This window comes from Polypterus senegalus, chromosome 12 (genome assembly GCF_016835505.1).
Source record: "Polypterus senegalus isolate Bchr_013 chromosome 12, ASM1683550v1, whole genome shotgun sequence".
NCBI lineage: Eukaryota > Metazoa > Chordata > Cladistia > Polypteriformes > Polypteridae > Polypterus > Polypterus senegalus.
In genome coordinates, this window is record NC_053165.1 from 159635896 (window position 1) to 159663262 (window position 27367).

The 27367-nt window shown below is 40.1% G+C and overlaps 1 protein-coding gene across 1 annotated transcript in view; it reads left to right on the top strand.

Moving 5' to 3' along the window:
* LOC120540050 (voltage-dependent P/Q-type calcium channel subunit alpha-1A-like) overlaps positions 1-27367 on the top strand; it is a 514575-nt gene that overhangs the window by 118021 nt on the left and 369187 nt on the right. The window contains exon 3 of the mRNA XM_039770511.1: positions 17857-17962. Coding sequence (XP_039626445.1) covers positions 17857-17962 — 106 coding nt within the window. The remainder of the gene's footprint in view (positions 1-17856; positions 17963-27367) is intronic.

Sequence of the window (27367 nt, forward strand, 5' to 3'; positions counted from 1 at the left end):
TGAGGGCAAAAATACTAAAACCAGTTGAACCACATGAACACTCACTTCACGTTCTGTTACGATTGACTTCCTTCTTTAATTTTTCTCCAGCTTTCTGTAGTATTTCCTTGCAAAGTATGCATTTTGTCAGGCAGGTTTTTTTTTTTTTACTAAAAGAATTCAGAATTAACGTTGTGAACCTCGTACCACGACACAGACAGATGCGGGGGTCAAAAGTCCCAAAACACACACGTTTATTACACAACACACAATGACACAGCAAATAGTGCACAATTCACCATCCGAGTTCTCTTTCTCTCGCTTCTTCTTCCACCTCCATTCCTCCCTCACAAACTCCGTCCTCTTCCACCCGACTCCGGCTCCCCGAGTGGAGTGAGGCGGCCTCTTTTATAGATCACCCGGAAGTGCTCCAGGTGCTCCCCAGTTAACATGGTGGAAGTGCTGCAAGCGAGTTCAGCTCCTCTTCTGGTAGCACTTCCGGGTGTGGTGGAATTGCTGCATACCCCAGTTCCGGAGCTGTCCAGGCGCCCCCTGGCGGTGGCCATGTCGCTCCACAGGGTTGGACTCCCCAGGTCCGTGGCAGCCATGCAATCTAGGGAAGCTGCCCTCTTGCATTCCAGGGGAGATATTGCCCTTCTCCCGGCGTCCCAGTGGGGCAAGGTCCCTGTACATCTGTCACACCGTTAATAGCATTTTTTTTTAATTCAATGTCTTATTCTCCTGATCCTTTTACATAAAATCTGCTGTTTCTTGTTGAGGACAGAATGGAAACATTATCACTCTGCTTGTCAAAGCACAGTATTCTCCTTTCTAAAGCTATGTTCACACTACTACTTTTTAATTTAAAAATACAGATGTTAGTCTCCGTTTTCGTCTTTCGTTTACAGTACCCCAGTATTTTTAACCCTCAAACATGGAGAATTAGGAAAATGATCTCTAGAGCGGTATGATTCTGAAAATGGCAAAGTGTGCACGGGGGAAACTAAACAGTTTTGAAAATCATGTAATTACGCTCTGATTGGTTTGAGGTAACTACATGATCCTTCTCTGATTGGCTCCAGCTCATTACAAAGCCTTATTCTTGGTCACCCTTCATGGAAGTAAACCGTACTCCAACATAATGGACACAGAAGAGTTGCTTTCAATGGCACTTGTGATGTTGCTTACCTGTATGCATCGAAATTGCATTTTACACACTTTGAATTCTACATACATGTGCAACAGGCGAATCATTTACTGGTCGCTACAGTCCTGCGATAAATCCAGGGGCCGGCAGATAACCATCCCTTCAAGGAGGACGCATCCTCTTCCTGTTTCCACTGATGCCCTCATGCCCATTGTAGACGAATGGCTACTTCATATTCGTTTTCGGTCATTTCAGTGTGGGCGGAGCTAATTTCATAAACTATTCGATTTGGGTTGTGTTGTTAATGTTTAATTCAACGAGTTGTGCTGCCCATCTAAGATAGACTGAAATCTTAGTAATCGACATAGACCTCAGCATCAACATTTGCAGTGCACCATGCAATGCCTGTGTCTCTTTTAGATGTCATTTCGTCGAATTTGTGAAAGCAATGTTAAGTTTTGTGATGTGCCATCTGTTTGAATGAAAAACACACATTTTATTACTAAAAATGTATGTAATGTGACATCTTTTGGAATCACAGAGACATAGTGACCAAATTGGGGACAGGGACAGACACATAAGACACTTATCCTTTTATTAAGGTGGATATTATTCATTGTTTGCTATGATTATACAATGGTTCTGGGAGTTTTCTGATTTTTCCATTCTCCAAATAATTTAGGTGTTACATAATTTTGGATGCAATTTTAAGTTCCTGCAGTTGCTGCTGCTGTTTGTTTCTACCTTGTCAGGAGCCTGGCATCAGAGTTCGTGACCCATTTGTAATCAGCATAATGGGTTGAAAGGTTGGATGAAGGTGTGCTTCCTTATTTCATCTCCGGATTCCAAATATTTAAAACATTTTTTTTTCTAAAAATTCTTTCTCGTTATTGTTGCTTGGTACTGACCTTGTGCTTCGACTTTTTTTCCTTGTCGCCTACCTTTGACCTCTTCTGATTGATTCCGCTTCCCCAACTTTCTCACAAACAAATTCTCCCATCAGTGTGCAGTCAGGACATAAACAGAGTGAAAATGCCAATATGGACGGAGATTGTTTTTATTTTAAAACTCCCTTTTTTTTTTTTATGAACACAAATTAGTGTCTGCGGTGGCCTGGCACCCTGCCCAGGGTTTGTTTCCTGCCTTGCGCCCTGTGTTGGCTGGGATTGGCTCCAGCAGACCCCCGTGACCCTGTAGTTAGGATATAGCAGGTGGACATAGTAGTGTGGACGTAACCTGAAGGGTGTTCAGTTACATGAAACTGATTTCAGCTTGTGGGGGGAAAAAAAGATACCATTTCGAAAATTGCAGTATTATTGTCAGTCTGAATGACTTCCACATAAAAAATAATTTACGATGACATAAATGGTGAATCTAAACTGGCCAGGTGCAAATGAGTGAGAAAGTGAGTTAAACGGGGTAGACTGCTGCCCTGTCTAAGGCTGTCGAGACCCTCTAGTAGAAAAGGGCCTTTTGTAAAAGAATAGAAGTGCAGGTTTTAACTTTGCTGGCTCATGGCCCAGGAAACAGAAATTGATTTCTGGACTAGTCCTCATCTGTAAGTAATTTGCAAAGGGTTTCTGGGGAATTTTCAGGTTTCCTCACAATCCCTAAAGATGTTCATCACCCTAAATTGGTTGTACAGAGCAAGATGATGGAGGGCATGGCAAGGTGAGATGTATCCCATACAAGATATTATGACCTGGCCAGGAGGCCACATCTCAGCAGGGGATGTGCTCAAAAGATAGCCATATCCCCTTAGGCCGTTAGTGAACAGCAGTGTTTCAGATCCCCATGAGGCTCTTGGGAAATGTAGTTTCTACAGGAAGTAAGGTTGACCTGACATTAAAATTACACCTGGGACTAGCTGTATAAGAGCCGCCATCTCCTCTCTCAGACGAGGTTGGATTTAGGAGAGGAGCAAAGGCAAGTGGTCTGTATGGAAGGGAAGAAGAGGGAGCCAGCCAAGTGAAGAAGTAGAAGTGCGGGAGGTAACAAGGAGCGAGCCTCATTAAATGATTTGACTAGGCTAGAGGCAGGCCCAGAGGATTGTACATTTCTTTGGATTTGGGTGTCATACAGTACCACAGCAATGTCAGGGAACTTTAATTTTGAAAGTAACTTAGTTATATTATTTATTATTTACAAAGAAAGTAATATTATATACTTACAGTACTTATAAAATGAATAACAAGTGAATGAGAATTGTGCAACTCATTCTTGGGTAATGGCACATTTCACAAATCAAATTAACCAGAATTGTGAGACTCATTCATCAATAAAATGAATGAGAATAGTTTTGACTAGTTTTCGGGTTACGATTAATTCACAGATTAAATAAATGAGAATTGGGTGATTTGTCTGCGAGTCAATGAACGATAATTGTGTGATTTATTTGTGAGTCCATGAATGAGAATCATATGACTCGTCCATAGGTAATGCTTCAGTTGGAACTGTAAAGAATCAGAACATATATTGTGATAAATGGTCCGTGGTACTGCACTAGTTTGAAATAAGTAGTCACGCCCCACAAAGTGCAGGGTATAATCAAGTGCAGGTGGGGACGCGAATGTGTTTCTCTCCAGGGTCGAATGGACAGAGTGCCCGTCTGATTGCAAAGACACATGCGAGTGCGCGTGTCAGGTGCCTCATTAATTCCTTGGAGGGAGCGGCACATGCACACCTGTACCCCATTAGAAGTGTCAGTTTAAAAGGAGCCTACATAGGAAAAAAAACGAGAGAGAGAGTGTCAGGATGACGCAGCATGGTTGTAGGCCCGTGAGGGAGCGAAGAATCGGCACTCTAGGGTCAGATTGTCCCCACTGATTAATTGTTGAGGAGTAGGAATGATAGAGGTGACATCCTACTTCAGGGATCCGAGGTACTCCAGGGGTGCGAGAAGGAAGACGGGAGGTCTGGCAGGCACCCCTTGGAGTTTTGCAAGTTTAAAGACTGAACCAAGTCGCTAATCAGGAAGTCAAAGGAACTGTTGTCTAAACCCAACACGCTCCTTAACATCGCCATGAAAAGGAATAAAAAGACTGGACACCACTATAATAACTCAGACAAAACATGTTCATTGATCCACAAATATGGAAAGTTATGCATCTGCAGTGTCAGCTTATAAAGCATCACGCCGGTGATGTCACGTGGTGCAACTTCTGAGACCCGCTCTCAAAATGGCGGTGCTGACAAGAAAAACAAAAATGAAAATATAAAAAATAAACTGTCATTAAAATTTGAATGATTTGGTTTGTTCAAAACATTAATACCCAACTGTACTCTTCTACGCATTACGAAAGCTTAGAAAATAATGTATTTTTCAATGATGATTACATCATAACTGAAAGGGTGCAAAACATTTGAAATTTCTTTCATTTTCACTTTACTTTTTACTTTGCATGTTAATTAACAACAGAAATGGTTGCAGAGAATTCCTGTTAATGTTAATCGAAATAAAGTGCTGTAGACTACTTTGGGCAACCCTTGTATTACTGTTACTATTATACCAGTTTAGTTTAGTACCTGGCATCACTCAGCGTAAAATAAAGTCACTAAATAAGTTCTTGGGGCAAAAATAAAAAAATAAAAAATAAAATTTAAAATGTAGTCACCCCAAAGTGACTCAATCCACCACACAGAGCAGCTTTAGAACATTAGAACACTCTAGACGTGAACAGGCCATTCAGCCCAACAAAGCTCACCAGTCCAATCCACTTATTTCTTCCAAGAAAACATCAAGTCGAGTTTTGAAAGTCCCTAATGTCTTACTGTCTACCACACTACTTGGTCTCTTATTCCAAGTGTCTATTGTTCATTGTGTAAAGAAAAACTTCCTAATGTTTGTGCGAAATTTCCCCTTCACAAGTTTCCAACTGTGTCCCCGTGTTCTTGATGAACTCATTTTAAAATAACAGTCTCGATCCACTGGACTAATTCCCTACATAATTTTAAACACTTCAATCATGTCACATTCGTCTACCTGTTGCCAAGTTTAAGAAATGTCTCCTTAAGAAAGTGCAGGGGTGGTCACTAAATAAACTTTGGAACAAAACCTTAGCCTCAGGTCATTCCTTATACAAATTGGAAATATGTGCAAAGTTCGGCAGCGATGTGTTCAACGGTGAGAATGTGCATGCTGGTCAAGCAAACTCTCAAACCCAAATTTGGCTTTACAGTGCCTCTGAAAGTTCTTCACGCCCTTGGAAGTTTATTGCTCTAAATTGAGTCCTGCATTGGGCTGGCGCCCTGCCCAGGGATTTGTTCCTGCCTTGTGCCCTATGCTGGCTGGGACTGGCTCCAGCAGACCCCCGTGACCCTGTGTTAGGATATAGCGGGTTGGATAATGACTGACTGACTACATTGAGTCACAGTGGATTTCATTTGGCTTTTTTGACTTTGATCAACAGAAAAAGATTCAAATGTCAAAGTGAAAATACATCTCTGCAAAGCGCTCTAAATCTCTATACTGTATATAAAAAATCCAGTGTCTGTCTGTATGTCTTTTCACGAGAGAACTACTTGATGGATTTAGGTTGTTTTTTTTTTCTATGATTTGCTTGAACATTCTGGTTGATTTTGCGACTTCTCTCATCGTGCCAAGTGTCATAGTTTAGTTGCGGCACCGATTTATTTGCGTGAATCCGAGAGACAGGCTGCGGGCTCACTCTCGCGCCAGCCTCTGTTCATGTCGCTCTACCTCCCGCCACGTGTTGGAGCATACTCTGCCTCCGCTTAGCTAGCAATACCTGTTTGTTCAGCACACAGTATCATCTAGAGATTGTTAAAAAGTAACATTGGATGTTTTTGAGATCAGAGCTACGTTTGTTTTAGAGGGTACCTGCTCATTTGCAGATATTTCACGCCTACGTGCTCTTCTCCCCACATGTCGGATGCTCTCCTGAGTCAGAGCTGAACATGATCAGATACAGTGGCAATGTTGGACATTGGACCGTACCTACCTTCCTCGTGGCCATTTACATTTTACATTTTTGGCAAAGACATCGCAGCTGCATTCTCGCCCCTGATAGCAAAACCAAAAATATTGTATATCAAGAGGCCCTCGGATACGAAAGCTATCAATATAAACTCTTCTCAATACAAATCATTTTATTTTTTTAACTGATTTTTAAAGTTTGTCTTCTTTGACTACTATGTGGATCTAGTTATTAACAAATATGAAACAGACAATAATTGATCTCATAAGTATTCACCCCCCTTCAGGTCAGTATTTAGCAGATGGCAGCCGTGACAGCCTTCAGTGTGTGGACTTGGGCCTTTTTGTCAATCAGCCCTGCCAATTCCCCTCATACCTCCTTAGAAAACTGCTCAATCTCTCTCAGGGGTCTTGGTGATCGGGAGTGAACAGCCTCTGTCAAGTCCAATCACAAACTCTCCCATTAGACAGAGATCTGGATGCTGACTCAGCCACTCTGGGACATTCACGTTGTCGTTTTGAAGCCATTCATGTGTAGCTTTGGCTTTATGCTTGGACTCGCCGTCTTGCTGGATAGCAAATCATCTTGCAGTGTTCTTGCAGACTCCATTAGGTTTTCCTTCAGGATTTCCCCATATTTTGCTGCATTTATTTGGCCCTCAGAAGCCATCCAGGGCCTACTGCAGCAAAGCATCCCCTAAGCCTGATGTTGCCAGTAACACTCGTGGAGATGACATGTTTTTGATAATGTGCCCTGTAACATGGCATTTAATCTGATGGCCAGAATGTTCCATTTTGGTTTTATCAGTTCATAGAACTTTCTTCCAGCCCAGATGACTTCAAAATCTCCCATGTGCCTTCTGTTGAGATGTTTTGTGTGTTTTTTCCCTTTGTCTCTCTCCATTAAAGCTGCATCTAGTGAAGCCCCAAGGCACAATTGTTGTCCGAACAGTCTCGCCAATCACTACCACTGTAGCTTAGATAGATAGATAGATAAATCTTTATTATCATTGTCACTTTTATAAAAGAACAATGAAATTGAAGGTGCTGTAACCCCTTCAGAGTTCTCAGAGGTTTCTCAGTGGCCTTCCTCACTTGTCTTCTTCAGTTTCTCATGGATGGACCGCTGTAACAGATTTTCATGTCTGCATGATCAGTTTCACTGGTTAGTCAGTGACTTACAGAATTTTCTTGTCTCCAGCCTCTGATGTATGCTTTTCATGGAGTTGCTCTGTCTGTTCTTTTGTCTTCATCGTGCAGTTCAGGCCACCATAATGACTTGCCACCAGTCGGACCTTCAGATACAATGAAACAACAGATGGGTAATCTCCATTGAACTCATTCTGTGACTTCTAAAGCCAGTTGGCTGCACCAGTGATTATTTAGGGTTGTCATATTAAATGAGATGAATACTTACTTTGTGTTTTATATTTGTAATTCATTTAGCTCACTTTGGAGAGATCTGATTTCACTTTGACAGTGAAGTCTTTTTTTTCTTTCTTTTTTCAGCCAAATTAAATCCATTGTAATTCAATGTTATATTACAATAAAACATGAAAACCTCCCAAGGGGGTGAACACCGTTTATAGACACTGTACATTTTAGACATGCTGAGGGCACATCCTAAAACAAAGAATTCTGCTGTCTTTGTGATGTATGGCAGCTACACTGAATTCAACTAAACTGCGCTGCACAGGCCTTGCAACTCAGAAAGTGTTTGTTTGCTTTTATCCATTTTACATTTTGAATAATGAAAGAGTTTATAGTTGCCTAACCCTGATTAAAAAGCTACTCATGAGCAATTATTTGCATTGTAAAACATTTGTAGCCTCTTTGTATGTGAGATATATATCTCCCGAGTGCTGAAGAAGCCATCCGTTTCACCATGGCTGGGCAGTTTGTGGGCACTACTCGCTCTTGCTGAACCACACCACTGTTTATTTCTTATGTATTATGACTCGTTTTAAATTATTATCAGCTGTCATATGTCATATACTTCAATACAACAGTAGCTTCCATGACCAGACAGTCAGCTCCATCTACTGATTACAGAAGCTGCTTCCTCTTTTACAAGGAAAAAGACAGTGCGTTTAATTTGGTCTTTCTTTAATTTACATTTGTAGTGTTAACTGAGAAATATGGACCTGTAGTCATTAAAAGGAGTTCATTTGGTTTATTAGGAAGTATTGCCTTCTAAGAATGAAACGCTGAGCTCCCTTGATTTTAGATGGCCAGGTAGCCCCACACTCTGACTGGGCAGTACTGGATTGGGACAAAATCAAATTGCCTCTTCCTCCATTTTACATTGAAGGCACAGTAACTGTCCACCAGGCATAATGGGAGAAGCATTGGCTGTTCCTGCCTCGTGTAATACATGACCGCAGTTAACCTGTTTATTTTTAAAGATCAATTTTGCTGAGCTTGTAACCTGTTAAACATACTAGGTTTTCTTTCTTTCTTTCTTTCTTTCTTTCTTTCTTTCTTTCTTTCTTTCTTTCTTTCTTTCTTTCTTTCACTCTCTCTCACTCGCTCTCATTCGGCATGGAGGAATGCGGCAGCCCACGATGCATTTTTTATAAAGCCATGTACAAAGTAACAGGGATCTGAAAAACAGACATCCCTCCACGTGAGCACTCCTCAGCAGGCAAAGTTGTCTGCATTATAGAAAAAGAGGAGGCCATTTCCCTAGCTCCTTTGTTCTCCGATTCCATTATCTCATTCAAAATCTATACCCTCAGGTCTCAGATTCTTGGCAGTCGATGTGCTAGGAAAAGAAGTGCAATTTGCTTCTGCTTTTTAGAGCTGAAACAATTTTTCAGTGGTGAAATTCCAGAGGAAGTGCCACCAGACGGCACCCTTTTGGGCATTTTCAGCTGAGGTGCCGGGCTAACTAGGAGTTTTCCACATGCTTACGTTTATGCGTAAAAAACAGAGAGAAAGGGGGCTTAAAAATCTGCATGACTGAATAGTCAAAGTGCCGCCCTGTATTACTGACAGACTGCATTATATGATCATCCTCAACACAGACACCACATACGTTAGGATGCTGTACAAATAGCAGAACCAGGGAGTATTTTTAGCTTAATTTTAGCGATAAGTCAACAGCTTGAATGAAATTCAGTTGTTTCAGCTTCGTAAAGGGAATCACAAAACTAAGACACCAGTTAAATTCACAATATTGAATCATCTTCCCTTATTTATATGTTCATCTCATTTGCAATCTTGTAGCAGTACCAAAAAGGGGACTAAACTTCCCATCAGGCAGCAGGAATGCCTGTGGCAAAGGGGAAACAGCCTTATCAACGAGCAGTGCACAGAGTTTGAATGGGAAGACCGCAGGTAGCGTCATTCCTTAACTACTTTGTTCAATTCCAGTGCCTCGCTGGATTACAGCTTTTATCTAACAGAATGCCTTTTGGTCTCATCATAGGTTGTCTTTAGCCACATTACCTTTCTAGGAAACTCTTTTACCCTGTTTATTTTTAGCTGGACTCTTTTCTGAGAAATCAATGGGTCTGAAAGGGGTGTACAGCTTTGCTAAACCCTCAAGGAGCGATGCTTCATTCTTTCCAGTTCCCAAAAAGCCTTTCTAACCAACCTATATAAACTGTGACAAAATGTCAGTATCAATTTCAACTAACTTCATATAAAGGGAAACTTTTGCCCATATTCCTTGTCATATTGTAGCATCAAGCCAAGAGCCCAGGGTTTCTTGGTCTTTAAATGGCTCTCGTAGGCAGCTTGTCATCCTGCTCGCTGTTTCTGCACTACTTGTAATTTTTACATATAACTCTGGCAGGGTTGCCGTTTTTCTAAGGTCGCCTGCAGCTGGCACTTAAGCTGACTATTTGCATGAAGGATGCCAGCCCATTCTGTTAGTGACTCATCCCCAGGCAGATGCAACTTGCCATCACTGTTACAAAATATTTGGTGGTGTTATGTTCTTTATAACCTACTAGTTGTCCCCCACAGCTCTGTCCAAATAGTAGTGAAACAGTGAAACTTGAAAAAATAAAAAAAAAATGTAATTCTGGCCAAGTGGAAGGTAGGTATGCTCCAACGTCACATGTTGGCACTGTATCTGATCCTGTTCAGATCTGATGGGAAGAGCGTCCTCTGCGTCAGAGAAAAGCAGGTGGCCTTGATATCTGCCAATGAGCAGGTACCCTCTAAAGCACATGCAGCTCTGATCTCTCTCTCAAAAACATCAAACATTACTCCTCAGCAATCTGTACATGATAATGTCTGTTGAACAAACAGGCATTCGTAGCTAAGCAGAAACAACGTACGCTACCTCTAACATGTGGTGAGAGGTAGACTGACTTAAACGGAGGCTGGCGTGCGAGTCACAAAATCAGCCGGAATGTTAAAGCAAATTATAGAAAAAACCAGATCTAAATCCATATATACATACAGACAGACAGAAAGACACACAAATTTTATATAGATGTGTATATAGTATATATATATATATATATATATATAGTCACAGATAGGGGGCGCTGTCGTCCCCTTGAACCCTCAGACCAGACACCAGATAAAAGTCCAAATAATTGTTTTATTTATACAATAAAGAGCACAAAGCACCCTCCACTCCACTATACTCATAAATAATCAATAATCCTCAATACAATAATCCAGTCCTCCACTCCCAGACACGTTGTCACCCTTTCTCCTAACTCAGCTCACATGCTGGGGTTTCCCACAGTCCTTTATAGTCATTGACCAGGAAGTGCTTCTGATCCCTCAGTTCATGTGATTACCCAGCACTACCGGGTCAGGTGAAAACTCCTCTTTTTCTTCAGCCCGGAAGCACTTTATTTCTTCCATCCTCGTGACTGTGAAGTACTTCCAGGCTATACTGAACATATGAGTCCTTGAGCTTCCCTACAGCGTCCTCTGGTGACCCCCACGGTATCCAGCAGGGCTGTGATGGGAAACTCCAAGGTCCATGATGCCCTGCTGGAATTCGGGGCATCTCCACGTTGCAGGGATGGCTCCACCTGGCGGCTTGTCCACAATATATATATCCATCCATCCATTATCCAACCGCTATATCCTATTTATATACAAAGTATATATATATAAATTTACACATTTATTTACAAATACTATTTACAAGTGAAACACACACAACCCCAAAACTCCCCCAAAGTTCAGGCCTCTCACTCAATGCCTTCTTCACCGCCTCCACTCCTCTCCACCAAGCTATGTCTTTCTTCTCTCCCGACTCCAGCCACTGAACAGAGGGAGGCGGCCCCTTTTATAATCACCTGGATGTGCTCCAGGTGCCTCCCAATAATCTTTCACTGGCGCTCCCCACTGTGGCGGAAGTACCAGCTGTGCATCCTGAAGCACTCCGGGTGTCCCTGGTCGTCTTCCCCCCAGCACTTCTGGGTGTGGCAGAAGTGCTGAGGACCAGGGCTTTCCAGACCACGGGCCCCTATAGGGTTCCACCCCCAGTTGCTTGCCACAGTATATATATATATATTATATAGATAGATAGATATGGTGTGAGAGCTGGACACTGGTGATGTGGTGTTTATTGGTCTTGCGGGCAAATAGAAAAAAATAATTTTACTGTGTATTCAAGATAATTAATCTGAAATGAATTGATGATTCTATATTTTTATCAAAACAGTTATTTACATTTTTTCAAAAGCAGTGACATTATACATCTGCACATTGAACATTGCAAGTTTGCAATACCAGTCAACGCTCAGCGTTAAGCACTTTTTGTGGCATGTCGTTTGCATGAAAAAGAAGAAAAACACTGAGGACACGGGGAAAGCAGAATATGTGCTAAAGCCAAGCCAACGATGAAACATAATTAGGTAGAAATTTTTTCTATAACGTATGCTGAGTCGCTTTTATTCAAAAGATCGTAGAAAGAGAACGATTGCATACTTGTGTTTGAGTGAGTAAATGTAATTTGTAACCAATACTGTTGTTTGTTGTTAGATATGTATTTAAGTTTGTTTTATGGTGAGGTAGATCTAATTTTATAGCTTGATGCTAATCAAGCATCATGGTTTGAAGCAATAAATCAGTTTTGAATGATTCATGTTTAAATGATGTTAATAACATTCTCTAATTCTGCTATGTAAGTTGTGGAGACTTTCTGCAGTCCATGGTAGGCTGAGCCCATTACTATGATCATGTGGCTAAATTTGCTGATGACCGTTATGAATGAGATTTTTATATATTTTACCTGGGTTTCCCTTTAGCCCAAAAAATCATCTTGGCACCTTATGTAGGGTTTTTTTCACTCATAGAATTCATTACTTACATTTCTTTTTCATTTAGAGCTTTAGACAATTCTTCCCATGATGCACTGCAGTTGTTCAACAATGATTTTATCTTTGCAGTGGCTCATAAAGGTCATCTCATGCAGCCCCGATTCATATGAGATTGTTTAAACTTGGCAATTCTTTGACACTCTTTTTGCGATTCCTGCCATTTGATATTCAGCTTTGAACTTTTGACTTTGATTTCTGGTCTTTTTGGTCTTCCAGCTTTGACCTTTGCTTATATTTTTTGACTACATTCTTTCTCCTGGTCCTCTCATAAATTTTTACTGACTGCCAATGTACAATGACACCACCATCATATTGTGCCGTTCCTGAAATGAAGTGATAGTATGTTTCAAATTTAAAAAACACAGGAAATGGGACATGCAGGTGTTAAGAATCTGGAAGACAAACCATACTGTTTTCAAAACAAAGACCAAAACATGAGAAAAATGTAACAAAAGACTCATGACACATGCCAACACTAGGCTACAAGACTCCTGATGTGCACCAATAGCAAAAGTAGCCTGAGCCTGACTTAAGACTTTACTAGCAAACTTCTTGGCCTGCACAGGCCCACCAAACATTGGTAAACCATTAAAAACATTCAGAAGGGAAGAGAGGAAACCATACAAAAACCCTGACTCACAGGAACCAAGCAATGTTCATTGAAACTTGTGGAAGATTTATTTGTAAAAATACTTGCAAAACCATGAATGCAGCAAAAGAAATGAAAAGGAATGCCCAGAAGGCAATCCACAAAAAGCACACAAAGCAAGTCCATGTAAGCATAGCAAGGAGAAGAGATGTATTCAAAAGAACCAAAGAAAAGATTAAAACTGGGAAGACTGACAATCAGAATTACGAATGCACAAGGCAAAAAGGCTTGTTTTGGGATTTGTCGACTTGGATAAGTAAGTGATCTTTTTGAGTGATTTTTAACTGCAAAATAATTGGTTATTGCTCATGACCTCCAAGGACACCCGCACAGAGATGCCAGTGCGGGCTAATAAATCGAGGTACAAAACGGCACCAAATATATCCATCGAAGATATTGGCGACAGCAGTAAAAATAAAATAGTAACAGCAAAAGTAAATTACAATACAATACAATTTATTTTTTTTGTATAGCCCAACATCACACAAGAAGTGCCGCAATGGGCTTTAACAGGCCCTGCCTCTTGACAGCCCCCCAGCCTTGACTCTCTAAGAAGACAAGGAACAACTCCCAAAAAAACCCTTGTAGGGAAAAAATGGAAGAAACCTCGGGAAAGGCAGTTCAAAGAGAGACCCCTTTCCAGGTAGGTTGGGCGTGCAGTGGGTGTCAAAAAGAAGGGGGTCAATACAATACAATACACAGAACAGAACAAATCCTCAATACAGTATAAAAATAAAAAATTTTAGAAGTACGGAGTAGAATTTAACAGTAGATGACATCACATAATATGATTTGGATTTGTTCAGAGTCCTGGAGACCTCAGCCATCAAGCTGCCTCCCCATTTGGCCATTCCACAGCTGAAACAGTGCTGGGCCAGCCAATCTGATGAAAGGACCCCTCTTTCCCATGATTCCTTCGATCCTCCATCAGGGATGACTTTACCTTAGGCAAGCAAAACAACTTGGCAGGTGGGCCGTGGAACCAAGTGCCACATTTGAGTACCAAGAAGAGAAACAGAATAGGTGAGGGTTAGTATCCAATTATAACTATCATGTTACTTATGTTTTAGTGCTAATGACTAGCCACAGAGATGCAGTCGGTACAGTTAGTCAGCAGCTCTAGTCAGGGTGTGCTAAACTGAAGTTGTGAGTCTTCAGCTGGGATTTAAAAGATGAGACCAAAGTGGCATCTCTTATAGTAGCAGGCAGACCATTCCACAGTTTAGGGGCCCTGTAACTAAATGCTCGACCTCCCACTGTTATTTTATTAATCCTTGGAATCATAAGCAGACCGGCATCTTGAGACCTTAATGTGTGCTCTGGTTTGTAAGTCATAACCAGTGTACTTGTTAAAACAGTAGATTCACGATCTGCAGTACTGAAAACCCCCAACTGAAGCACAAGATTGCCCCATAAAGGATGCGGGAAACATAAAAAATTTTCAAATAAGAAGTTCAATATAACTGTGCATAATCCAATACGTGAAAACCAAACCAGTAGCAAAATGAGTCAAATATCAGAAAATTTCAAAACGTACTCACATGATAAATCACAATCCACCAAGAAAATCAATGCCAAAGCAACCACTAAATGGGCTGTTGGTTCTTAAAGGGCACTGGGGAAATTCCCCAGCTGTGGCATCAAGGGGCCCTGCCCTCCTAGCTTCAACATACAGAGAACAAGGCATACAGAATAAAAAATTAATAAATGTATAATTAAACCTATCCAACACAATAATACAAATTTAAAAACAACAAAATACATATGCAAAAAGAACAAAAATATGGGCAAAAACAAAAATGTATCTGTTACGGCCAAAACCTGAAATCAGCCAAAGTGGGAAGTGTCCGGCCAAATTGGGAAATGACCAATGTTGCTGTAAATTGACAGGCCAATGTCTGATCTTTTCTTCAGTTTCGGGATTTGGCCAGCCAGTTTGCGAAATGGCATGGGGCGATCAGCCAAAGTCAGAAGAAAAAAGGCATGAGTAGCGATTTGTTGTGCACTTAGAAAGTGTGGTTAAGGAAGTCGTACAATTTGATGTCATTAATGCAATGGTTTAAAAGCTGATACCACAGATCCATCTTGATCCGATTTTGTGGAGAAAAACAAAGAAAACCATTGTGAGTGTCTGTAGTTAGTGATTTCTTGATGCCTCCTCATTTTTAGATTTAGGACGTCTGAATCTGAACTCAAATTTGGATTATTGTTTTGGATTTAGACATATTTGTGGACAGACTTGTTTGTGAATCTCTGGCTAGTCTTATAATCTGTTCTTGTTTTAACGTTGTCTTTGTCTCCAGTTTATCTTATTTCCCTATATTTGTGACCAATTTTGGGGTTGTGGATAGAGAAGATTCTGTTTCGTTGGTTTATTTCATTACCTGAACTTTATTTTATATTGTTCAAAATAATTTACTGCATTTTTCAAAGACATTTTGTTCTTCATTTCAAGCGTCGACATTTTGTGACTCCAGTTGTTATGATGGGAATTTGTAAGGGGTTAAATGATTGTCTTGCTTGGCAGCCATTTTGGTATCTGAAGTAATGGATAAAAATCTAAGACCACCATCTTTGCTATTTCTTAATGTTTTAAAAAACACTTTTTGAATAACAAACGTTTGGAAGTGACATTTTGACTTTTCTGTTCTGAGCTTGGCGAAACATTGGCTGGATGTCCTGGTTTTTAATTCTTGTGTGTTTTATTTCGACTTTGTCTTTTTCCTGGTCCTTCTCTTTAAAACTCTGTCATTTCCATTCAAAGATGACAATTCGTTTACTGACATTTCCTGTTCTGGTCACCTCAATTCACTCTGTTTGCCTTTCTTTGTGTGAGTCATAAAATGGTGTTCTAGTTTTGTGTTATTTGAATTCCTAATTTCCTAGTGAAGTATTAATTGCATTTCTAATTAAATTCAATTTTTGTGTTTAAGTTAATTAGTAAATTAAAGATTAATTAATTAACTACACTTGTGCTTAATTAATGGTTAGGGTGGTGGATAGAATATTATTTTTTCAGGTTTATAGTATTTTCTAAAAGAGACACTTTGTGATGAAAATATTTAGATCAATATTATTGTGTTGGAGTAACCTGACTATACAAAGATATCTGGTCAGGTGGTCTCCCATCCAGCCCTTGCCATTCAGTAGATATTTTAGGGTGGCTATGTGGCCAGTTCTTGAGAACCTGTATCCTGTGTGTAAAATTTGTACTTAGTGGCAAAAAACTTCATTTGTCCATCTTGTGGAAAACCATCCTTAATAACAAATGTGCTTCATCTAAAAGCTCAGACGACCTGCATGGTCAGCGTACATTTCTAAATTTCCAATTCCTTACCCCTTAGTAACTGTGTGCTATGAATTTGGTCACTAATCCAAAGATCTTTTTTCACCTCCTATTAACACAATTGGCAGAAATGTCTCGTTAATTTCCTGGTCTGCTCTCATTTAAAATCTCCAGTCTTCAAGATTGTAATACATACTCTGTCATAGCAAGAATTTTACAAAATGGCGGTGTTTCTGATAACCAGTCATTTTTTCATTACAGTAAAGACAAACACACATATAAAGCTATAATCCTGAGCTATATTGTCCCCATTTTACCATGAGATTACAGTAAACAAATAAAGGTGCAAATTGTACAGTGTCAATGACTGAAATTATCGTATTTTTAAAAAGTTGCATTACGTAGTTGTTATGATTTGGTTCTTTTAAAACTTACCATGGCTTTATTTTGCATCCGTTTTGGTTATTTATTTCTTGTCTGTTATGTTTTGATACATTCTGATTGTGATCTTGCACTCTGTTAACACCATTTTGTTTTTATGGGTGCCACCATTTTGTGGTGCAGGGCGGAGGTTGTGCTTTATAACATTGATCATCCAGATTTATATAACAACACTTTTTGTGTGTTGTGCTTTACTTTTGATCTTTTGTCAACTGGCCATAGTTCACTAATTAATTAATGGACTGATATTGTTGGTTTCCCTTATGTTAATTAGTTTCAACTACTTTGTGTTTCTGTGTGTTTAAACAAATCTCTATCTTTATATGTACTAATTCTATATTTGGTCATTTGTAAAATCTATGCTTGCACTTTACCTGAGAACTTGTTGCAGCGCTCTGCATCTGCACTCATTGAAGAGCACTAAACAAAAATAAACTGAATTGAATTGCTTTGAGTTTTGACTCAGTATCCAGACTTCTGCTCTTTTTTTATTGACTGCGCTTTTTGTTTCTGAATTAGGCTTTGGCAAAAGGGAGGGCCGATTTTTTTTTTTTAGATATGAACCTCCTTCAGTTTTTGTCTAACTCCCAAATAAACTATTCATAATATTAATAATTCAAATTAAATTTTCTGCCTTTCTCTGAAATAAGATTATAACACTAGTTTTCAGAATGAATGCATGAGTGAATGAATGAATGAAAGTCAATAAAAATAAGTGTCATGAATTGATGCTTCTCCTGGTTTTCCCTATGCTGAACAAATATTTGTGACTACCTGTACCTTTACAGATATCCACAGAAAGAATGCTAATAAAGTATCTATCTATCTATCTATCTATCTATCTATCTATCTATCTATCTATCTATCTATCTATCTATCTATCTAATCTATCTAATTAAGTAAGATACATTAATCTACTGGGAATATTTTGCAAGAAATGTTAGTTCAATAGACAACAAAGTGGACTGATTGTATCATTCAGTGATGTTTCATTGCTACTGTATATTATATTTGGCTATTTTGAAACTAAATGTCGAGCCTAACGTGTGTTATTTTTGATGTATTTCACAATGACTTGTAATTTTTCCACGTTTTTTTCCTTAATTCTACTGTCTTCACTCCTTTTGAATACATGATTTTAGCCACTATCATTGCAAACTGTATAGTATTAGCCTTGGAGCAGCATCTGCCTGATGGAGACAAGACGCCGATGTCGGAGCGGTTGGTGAGTGCACAATTTTAATCTTCTTTCATCCTATTACATCAATCCTAGAAGCAAGTTGGGAAAACCCCTAAGCTCTCAATCTCAAAGGAGTCCCAAATCAAGATTTACTGAAATAAAATCTACAGTAGCTATAGAAAAGAAATCAAATTTCTTGCTGCTTTTACATAATTAATGTATTAGATTAGGATTTGAGCCATTTAACACCAGAAAATATTTATGTTAAAATAAACGTTTCTACAATCATTCTAAAATTAAGTAAACATAACTAAAACCAGAAAATATTTAATAAGTATTCAATCTCATTGCTATTTGTCATTCTGCTTGCTATTAGATATTAAACCACAAGGCTCTGGGTATCATGGTGTCCCTGTGGTTAGCACTGCTGTTTCATGGCTGCAGTGCCCTGAGGTTGAGTCCTGCATGCCGTTATTGTCTTTGTGGAATCTGCACATTCTCTTTCTGTCTCTGTGAGTTTTTTGTCGATTACAACATTCATATGCTGGCAGATCCCTATTACCCAATGCCAGAATGATTGTGGGTGCGGATGTGGGTCCTGCCATATGTCAGTGCGGCTGAAACGGGCCCTGGCAGCCTGTGATCCTGAAACGGGTTAAGCGGATTTGAAGATAATGTGTGGTTGACAAGTTCCATCCACTCCTCTTTTTTGCTCTGAGAAGTTGCATAGCCTAGTTGTGCTCCAAATGCAAAGTATTTAAATATATAAACACAAATAATGTGTTCTGATTGTGTCAGTCACCCTGTTTAATGGCTTCTGCTAAACAGCTTAAATAGCTGTATAGTAGCCACATCTTTGGCTCACTGGGGACCACCCCTTTGACTTGAAATCCTCCATCACCTGCACAAACTGAGTATTGATATATAAAAGTGACAGTTAGGGGGGTTACAAACCGGGATCCCGAGTTGTTTGGTCGTGTAGTGGGTGCAGCAACGCACTGTACCTGCATGTCCCCCAACTTGACTTGACTTGACAGTTAGGTTCGGCCTTGTTTAAAGTCCACCACTAATTCTTCTGCCTTTTTGACACTGAACTTCAAATTATTTAGTCAACTCCATTTGCCCAGCTCTGTTCTACCATTTCTAAAAAACAGATATATCACACAGGGATATTTATGAAGCACAACTCTGTGGGGCTCCAGACCCAGGCTGGGGGGTGTAGAGGTGTCTTTCAGCTTCACCACCTGCTTTCTGTCTGAGGGAGAATCCATTAGCCAATAACACAAGCATTGATTGATCCCCATTCAGGTAGTGAAAACTGGACCAAAACTGCATTTTCCTGAATAGACAAAAACTGACAGACATATTCTAGTAGACTCATGTAGGACATTTGCGTTGAAATTTATTAAGACTTTATATTTTAATTCAGTAAAATGGGAAAAACAATCAGGAGGTTTATTGTTCTCTTTGATCTTTTTGATGCAACTGTTTGTACTCTAGTAACAGATAATCCCATTTGCTAATTTGGGGTTCACATGGCAAAGACATGAAGTGCCCGGCTTAACTGTAGTAATGATAAAATATAATTGTACGCTGTAGTGTAGTTCACTACCAGCTATTGCATTTTGTTTTCTTTGGGAATGCAATAAATTGTAATAGAAAAACACCTCTGAAATTTCAAAACAGTCTCTTAAAATTCTTTTGTTTGGAAAAAAAATGTGCATTAGCAGGGGCATCTTTAGGGTGGTATGAACAACACCTCTGCAGCAGAGTGCCAAATTGAGTTTTGTTTTTCATACACATTAAAAGCAGGACGCCATGTGGTTTTTCTCGGCCATGCTTCCTTGTCCAACCAGCCCTGGATGTCACTGAATAAGTAGGCTTGTTGTTGACATGTGGAGAGAAAGAAAGAAAGAAAGAAAGAAAGAAAGAAAGAAAGAAAGAAAGAAAGAAAGAAAGAAATGATCGGAAGTCGGTTGGTGTGTTGTTATTCAGCCACCACCATGTATTAAAGGAAGAGAACTGATAAACTGCAGTTTTAACTACAAAATGCGTTCCCTTTAACATTTCTCTTGTTCAAATTAACTTCCTTAATTTAACTTATTCCAATATCACTTCCAAGCCAGTAAGTTGGATGGAAATGTAAGTAATTTTACAAGTACAGGGTGGCGCAGGGAAACTGAAAATTTTCAATTGACGTTTAATACATGAATAAACACATTACCCAATACATTTAATGATGAAATTGATTGTACAGGATATGCAATTAATGATGATAATCAATATTCATTATATATTTTGAAGTAAACATTATGAAGGTGTTGTCCATTTCTCCATACACATTCTGACAGCCTGTTGTGGAAATTCTGCATTGCTCGGTGTAACACATGAAGGGGAATGCCAGCGATTTCCTCTTCACTCCTCCTTTTTAGTTCAGCAATGGTTGCAGGACGTGTGCAGGATGTACACTTGGCTTTTAAGATGTCCCCACAGAAAAAAAATCGCAAACAGTAAGATCTGGGGATCTCGGAGGCCATGGAATGTCACCGTTACGTGAAATGACGCGCCTTCCAAACAATCGTCAAATAGCTGCCATTGATTAGTCAGACAGTATGCAAAGTGGCTCCATTGGGGACTTTGTTTTTAAGGCTCAACCCATCTCTTCGAAATTACGCACCCATGTTGTAATAGCATGAGCAGACGGGACGCGATCGTGACATCCTAATTGGTAATGACGCCGAAATTCCATTTGTGCAGCAGTCACACTGTCACCATTCTTATAAAAGGCTTTCACAGTGAATGTTTGTTGTGTACCAATCAAGTGCTCCATTATAACTAATGGCCAAGGGTTCTAAACGAGGTCACATTGGTCCCAAACAACTGACGACACCCCAGGGTCACTAAAACCTATTAATTTACTATTACTGAGTGTGGGACTTAGCGAGCTCTGCACATTGGAACAGCTCACCCCTGTGCTAGTGCGTAGTGTTCTTCCCAAGCACCACCTGTGAAGCCGCATTTTTAAATCACAGTTTCAGTTATGTACCTTCAGTTTTAATAGCGTTTCGCAGCTTTTCTCTTTTGTCGTAATTAATCTACTATACATTTTATGGCCGAAATGTAAGCGTATGGTGTTGAAATTGTCACAAAAAAATGAAGTTATTAAACGTTTATGAAACGGCAAAAGTGCTTCAAGTATTGCTTGAACTTAGAGAGTAAAAAGAACAACAGTGAACGAAAAAAGTGTGATGCTGACAAAATTGAAAAACGTGTCAAAAACAGAAGCCACTGACGGTAATGTTATTCTGTATTAATATTAATGTATTAATGTTGATGTTCTTCTGTATAGTATTTTTTTTTTTTAATTTTGTTAAGTTTTGTTAATATATTATGATATGCAGGCAGCTTGTGATGCGCTGTGGGGAAAAGTAGAAAAGGTGGCATGCTTTAAGTGATAGAACTGGGTGAAGGCCTTCTGTTCTGTAAGGGGCGAACATGATTGACAAGAGAAAAAGGAAGGTGCAGGAGACAATAAACAGGATTGTTTGCGTCATGTAGCACATGAGTGGTGGGAAAAGCTTTCTTTTACTGTTTTGGAGGTGTGCTCTGTAACCCAGATAACAGAGTATAAGACGAGGCACCGTTTGTTACGGAACCAAGACTCCAAGTAAAATGTAGAAAACTCCAGTACCACTGAGGAGTATTTGCTTATTACGCTGGTCGTCACAGTATTATAGGAATTAATTAATTTTGTTAATATACTTTTGTTTTGTAAATAAATACTACTTGCTAAACTAATCTGCTGTATATAATTTTTGAAGTAGCTGTTCTATTATCCTTCTTTTCTGTTTATCCAGGTTATCTAGGTTTTACATATATATATATATATATATATATATATATATATATATATATATATATATATATATATATATATATATATATATATATATATTACCCAGTGGCTTCACACACTGAGTGCAAGGGAAAAAAATAAAATGTAGTATATAAATTATTAAAGAGTAAAACATTAACATGTAAGAAGTAAAGATACATTGAGCAGTACTGGAGTGCTTTCAGGTAAAGTACATTTTAAAGGCGCTATAACACAACAGGTAAGTAGCACTAACAGCAGCTTAAATGTATTTGGATCATCTTGCTGTAGCAGATCACTTGTGAAAGGTGCTACACAACCGCTGTGGTATAGAAATTACATTTTCTATGCGATCCTGCAAATTTCTGCTTAACAACTTTGCACTACGTGCCTGTGATTTAAGAGAAATATTATTCTGAGAAATGTGGACGCTACCCTTCCGTGCTTAACGGGCAGAAGGTCCAAACAATTCCCAAGTCCAAAACTTAACATGAAGAGGTCGGTACATCTTCTTAGATGTAAACCCTCCATCGTCTTGAAAGAATTCATCACAAAAGCAACCTTGAATGTTGCAGGGTTTTAGTGACCTGAACTCACCTTAAGGGATAGTAAGTAGTCGTGCAGCGCAATTTACAAAGAGATTTTTGGTTCGATGGCGCCGATTACACTCATTCGCAAAGATTTCCACTCTCCCAGGAGTCGACGGGGCACTCGAAGTGTCACAAACAATGCGAGAGGAGAGGACACCACCCGAAACTGCGAAGCTCTTGACCCAGCGGAGCAGCCCGACATTCCCCGCCTCCCAGCGTCCACTTTGTTCTCACGACCCCTCGCTGCTGAAGGCGGTGTCGTCTTCACATTGTTTACAGCTCGGCGCAATTAAAAGTAGAAAAACACAAAGTTGTTTTCCTCATCTCTTCTACTATCAAGTACTGCCAATTAAAAGAAAGTTATAATGTGGCAGTTTCCGCGACAGTCACGTGGATGAATAAATAAAACTTCTCTGTCAGAACATGCCTTGCGGTAGGCTCTACGCTGGAGTCCGGAGAGGAGGGCTGGGAGAGGGCGACACGGGACGCACTTCTATGGGATAGATCGGCGTGTTTGTGTTTACTTCTTTTCAAAATCAGTAAAATAACTCTCACGCAAATGATAACAATTCATAAAGATGATATAAAAATGGCGTCCACAAATGAAGTGATTAGTTCCTGTATTATAATATGTTCTGTGGTCATACGTAATTTCCGTTTCAAACGTGAAAAGAATTTTATATATATACATACACAAAAGTTTATTTTTACATGTTGAAAATATGGGTGGCATTAGTATCACAACAGCATTTATTTCTATAGCACATTTTCATACAAATGATAAGCTCAAAGTGCTTTCCAGGATCAAGCAAGAGAACAAAGACAAAATTTTAAAATAAAATTAGGCAACACTAATTAACATGGAATAAAAGTAAGGTCCGATGGCCATGGAGGACAGAAAAAACAAAAAAAACTCCAGACGGCTGGCGAAAATAAAAAAAATCTGCAGGGGTTCCAGGCCACGAGACCACACAGCCCACTCTGGGCATTCTACCTAACATACTGTAAATGACCTCAATCAGTCCCCTTGGTTTTCAAGGTTCACATGGATGAACTTGATGATGATGGTCTTGTGGACTTCTGAACTTCAGTCCATCAATGTAGGGACATCACGGTGCTTTGATCAGGTGGTGGTGGCGGAAAAACGGAAAAAGAACAGCAAAGAAAGTAGGGGTTAGTACGGATTTCGGAGACACCATGAATGATGAGAGGTTAGGAGCACACATTGATACAGTGCATTGCCGCACCCACCACACGACAAACCAACTCAGGATCCCAGATTAGGACCTGAGTGCAGCCATGCAACGTGTGACACCTCAGCACCGCACTAGTTCAGATGGAGTGGAACAGTGTGAGGTGTTCTTTATGGTGGCTGAAGTGCCAATTCTGCCACCAACCCCCAAGTGTTTCCCTGCAGGTTGGAGGGCCTTCATGCAGGGACGGATGCAGATTAACGTCATACCCAGGATGAATGATAATGATAATTAAATGCATATACAGAATATGAGGATTAAACTAAAATGAAGCTATGAGAAAGCCATGTTAAAATAATGAGTTTTAGCAATTTTTTAAAATGCTCCCTGTATTAGCGTGGCAAATTTCTATTGGAAAGCTATTTCAGATTTTAGGTGCATAACAGCAGAAAGCCGCCCACCTCACCACTTCTTTTAAGTTTAGCTCTTAGAATTCTAAGCAGACACTCATTTGAAGATCTAAGGTTACGATTTATAGTGTAAGGTGTAAGACATTCCAAAATATAAGACGGAACGAGATTATTTAAGGCTTTGTAAACCATAAGCAGTATTTTAAAGTTAATTGTAAATGACACAGGTAACCAGTGTAGTGACATCAAAACTGGGAGATGTGCTCGGATTTTCGTTTCCCAGTTAAGATTCTAGCAGCTGCATTCTGCACTCGTTGCAATTGATTGATGTCTTACACAACGGCGTCAGTGTTTCTCAGTTCAAAGCCTGACCAAGGCACTCTCCATATGGAGTTTGCACATTCCCCCTGTGCAGGAGTTTGGTTTTCTTCCATATTCCAATGTTGGTCAGGTTATGGTAGGTGGTGGTTTTAAATTGGCCCAGCTGCTTTGCATTTGGTTGTCATATGGTTTGCGTATTTAGTTGTTTATGCCCTGTAACTGACTGTCACCCAAACCACATACTGGTTCTTGTGTGCATCTCATGCTGCCATGGCAGTTAAGTGGGTTTGAGAATGGATGAATGGGTGGATTTTGAAAAATACCACAGGGTGACTGTGTTAGGCTTTGAGTTCCAAAAAAAAAAAAAAAAATTGGACAGGGCAATGGAACCTAGGTGTTGTTTTCTTTTTTTGAGATATTTGAATCTAATGTTGGTTTGGTAAATTTCATGGAGTAGACAGAAAGTCTTTTTTCAATCCTCTATCAGTATTAGGGACTATTCAGAGATACATATTTATGGGGGCAGTATATCATACATAACCTTAAAGGAATTCTCCACCCAGAAATACTATTTTCTATACTATGTTTATTACCCCATTTAGTTTTTACTGGAGGCTCAGAAAAAAATGTTACTCTCACATTTATGTGGACAATGGAGATAACAGATTTCATGATAGAACTGGCATCAATTGAAACCATTGCTGGACCATTGCAAACAATATAAAACCATCCATGAAAAAAAATGTCATGTTAATTGTGTCATATAATCCACACATCACATCATCAAGCGTTGACAATGGGCAAAAACACATGCAATTTTGCTAACGTATTGTTGAATAATAATAATCATGATCATCAGAGGTGATTGTCCAGAGGGTACAGACCTAAAAATACCTGGGAGTGCAGCTGGATGATAAATTGGACTGGACTGTCAATACTGATGTTCTGTGTAAGAGTCAGAGCCGACTATACTTTCTTAGAAGGCTGGCGTCTTTCAACATCTGCAATAAGATGCTGCAGATGTTCTATCAGACGGTTGTGGCGAGCACCCTCTTCTACGCGGTGGTGTGCTGGGGAGGCAGCATAAAGAAGAGGGACGCCTCACGCCTGGACAAACTGGTGAGGAAGGCAGGCTCTATTGTAGGAATGAAGCTGGACAGTTTGACATCCATGGCAGAGCGACGGGCGCTGAGCAGACTCCTGTCAATCATGGAGAATCCACTGAACAGGATCATCTCCAGACAGAGGAGCAGCTTCAGCGACAGACTGCTGTCACCGTCCTGCTCCACTGACAGACTGAGGAGACCCCACACTATGCGACTCTTCAATTCCACCCGGGGGGATAAACGTTATATTATACAACATTATAGACTGTCTGTTATACCTTCATTGTTATCACTCTTTAATTTAATTTTATAGCCACCCGGATGTGCTCCAGGTGCTTCCCGGCAATCTCCCACAGACACGCCCCAGTGTGGCAGAAGTGCCGGCTGCGTACCCGGAAGCACTCCGGGTGTCCCCAGTCTTCTTCCCCCCAGCACTTCTGGGTGTGGCAGAAGTGCTGAGGTACTGGGCTCCAAAGGCATAGGGGTGCCCCGTGGCGTTGACCATGGGCCCCTACAGGGTGGAGCTTCAAAGCTCTGTACCCATGGCCCCCAAAGGTACCAGGGCGGTCACCTCCCACATGGTCTGGGGAAGGCGCAAGCCCTCCTCTGGTCCTCCTGGGCGTCCCGGCCAGGTCGCCACCCCAGCCATCTCTGACAACCTGCATTGTTATCACTCTTTAATATTGTTTTTTATCAGTATGCTGCTGTTGGAGTATGTTAAGTATCTATCTATCTATCTATCTATCTATCTATCTATCTATCTATCTATCTATCTATCTATCTATCTATCTATCTATCTATCTATCTATCTATCAACATGTGGAAAATCAGAGCATTGCCCAGTGCACACAGAGGAAACATGTTCACACGGGATCAAGCCTTTGAACTGAAGTCATGCCTCTTCTCCTTATTTGTTGATGAAGAGTCTTCTCTTCAATTTAAAAGCTCATTCCTGTGTAAACACATTTCCTCTGCCTGCGCTGCTTTGATTTTCCTGACGTATTTCTATAGAAGGGGCGGCATGGTGGCACAGTGGGTAGCGCTGCTGCCTCGCAGTTAGGAGACCTGAGTTCGCTTCCCAGGTCCTCCCTTCATGTAGTTTGCGTGTTCTCCCCGTGTCTGCGTGGGTTTCCTCCCACAGTCCAGAGACACGTAGGTTGGGTGGATTGGCGATCCTAAATTGTCTTTAATGTGTGCTTGGTGTGTGTGTGTGTGTGCGCAGTGGGCTGGCGCCCTGCCCGGGTTTGTTTCCTGCCTTGCGTCCTGTGTTGGCAGGGACTGGCTCCAGCAGACACCCGTGACCCTGTAGTTAGGATATAACAGGTTGGATAATGGATGAATGGATTTCTATAGAATCATGGTAGCCAGATCCTGTTCCAGAAGCACTGGGTACAAATCGGGAAATTGTTCAGTGCAGCTCACACTCACACACTCAGCTAAATTAGCTCACCTTAAAATCCAAAGTTAGCCAAACCTTCGGCATGAAAGCTAGAATGCAAGCCATGTCTTGTGGAGCTCTGAAGCTGCAATGCTACCCTTGGCTTCATCTCCAGCATTCCACTGTTTTTATATTTCAGTTTATACTGAATTTATTCTAGGGTAATGTTTTAAAAGATTTTGCGCTCTAACATATGTGGTTCTTCATGATTACCAACATGAGAATGAGAAAGTGATTTCACAAGCTGCTTTTCAACCCAGGTTTGCTTATTTATCAACACAATGTGCTTGTATGTTTTGAAAAAGGCACTGTACTAAATTGTTTTCTGTCACAGCGGTGTAACAGGTTGCCATAATGTTGGCATCCTATTGGATTTGAGAAGATAATCCTCTTAACAGATGTTTTTTATTTGACTATATAAAACCATACCAGAGAAACCGTGACTGATATTTTTAACCTTTCTTAAACAGTGCTAAAATATTTATTGCACATGGTGCTTAGTCACATTCTAGTAACAT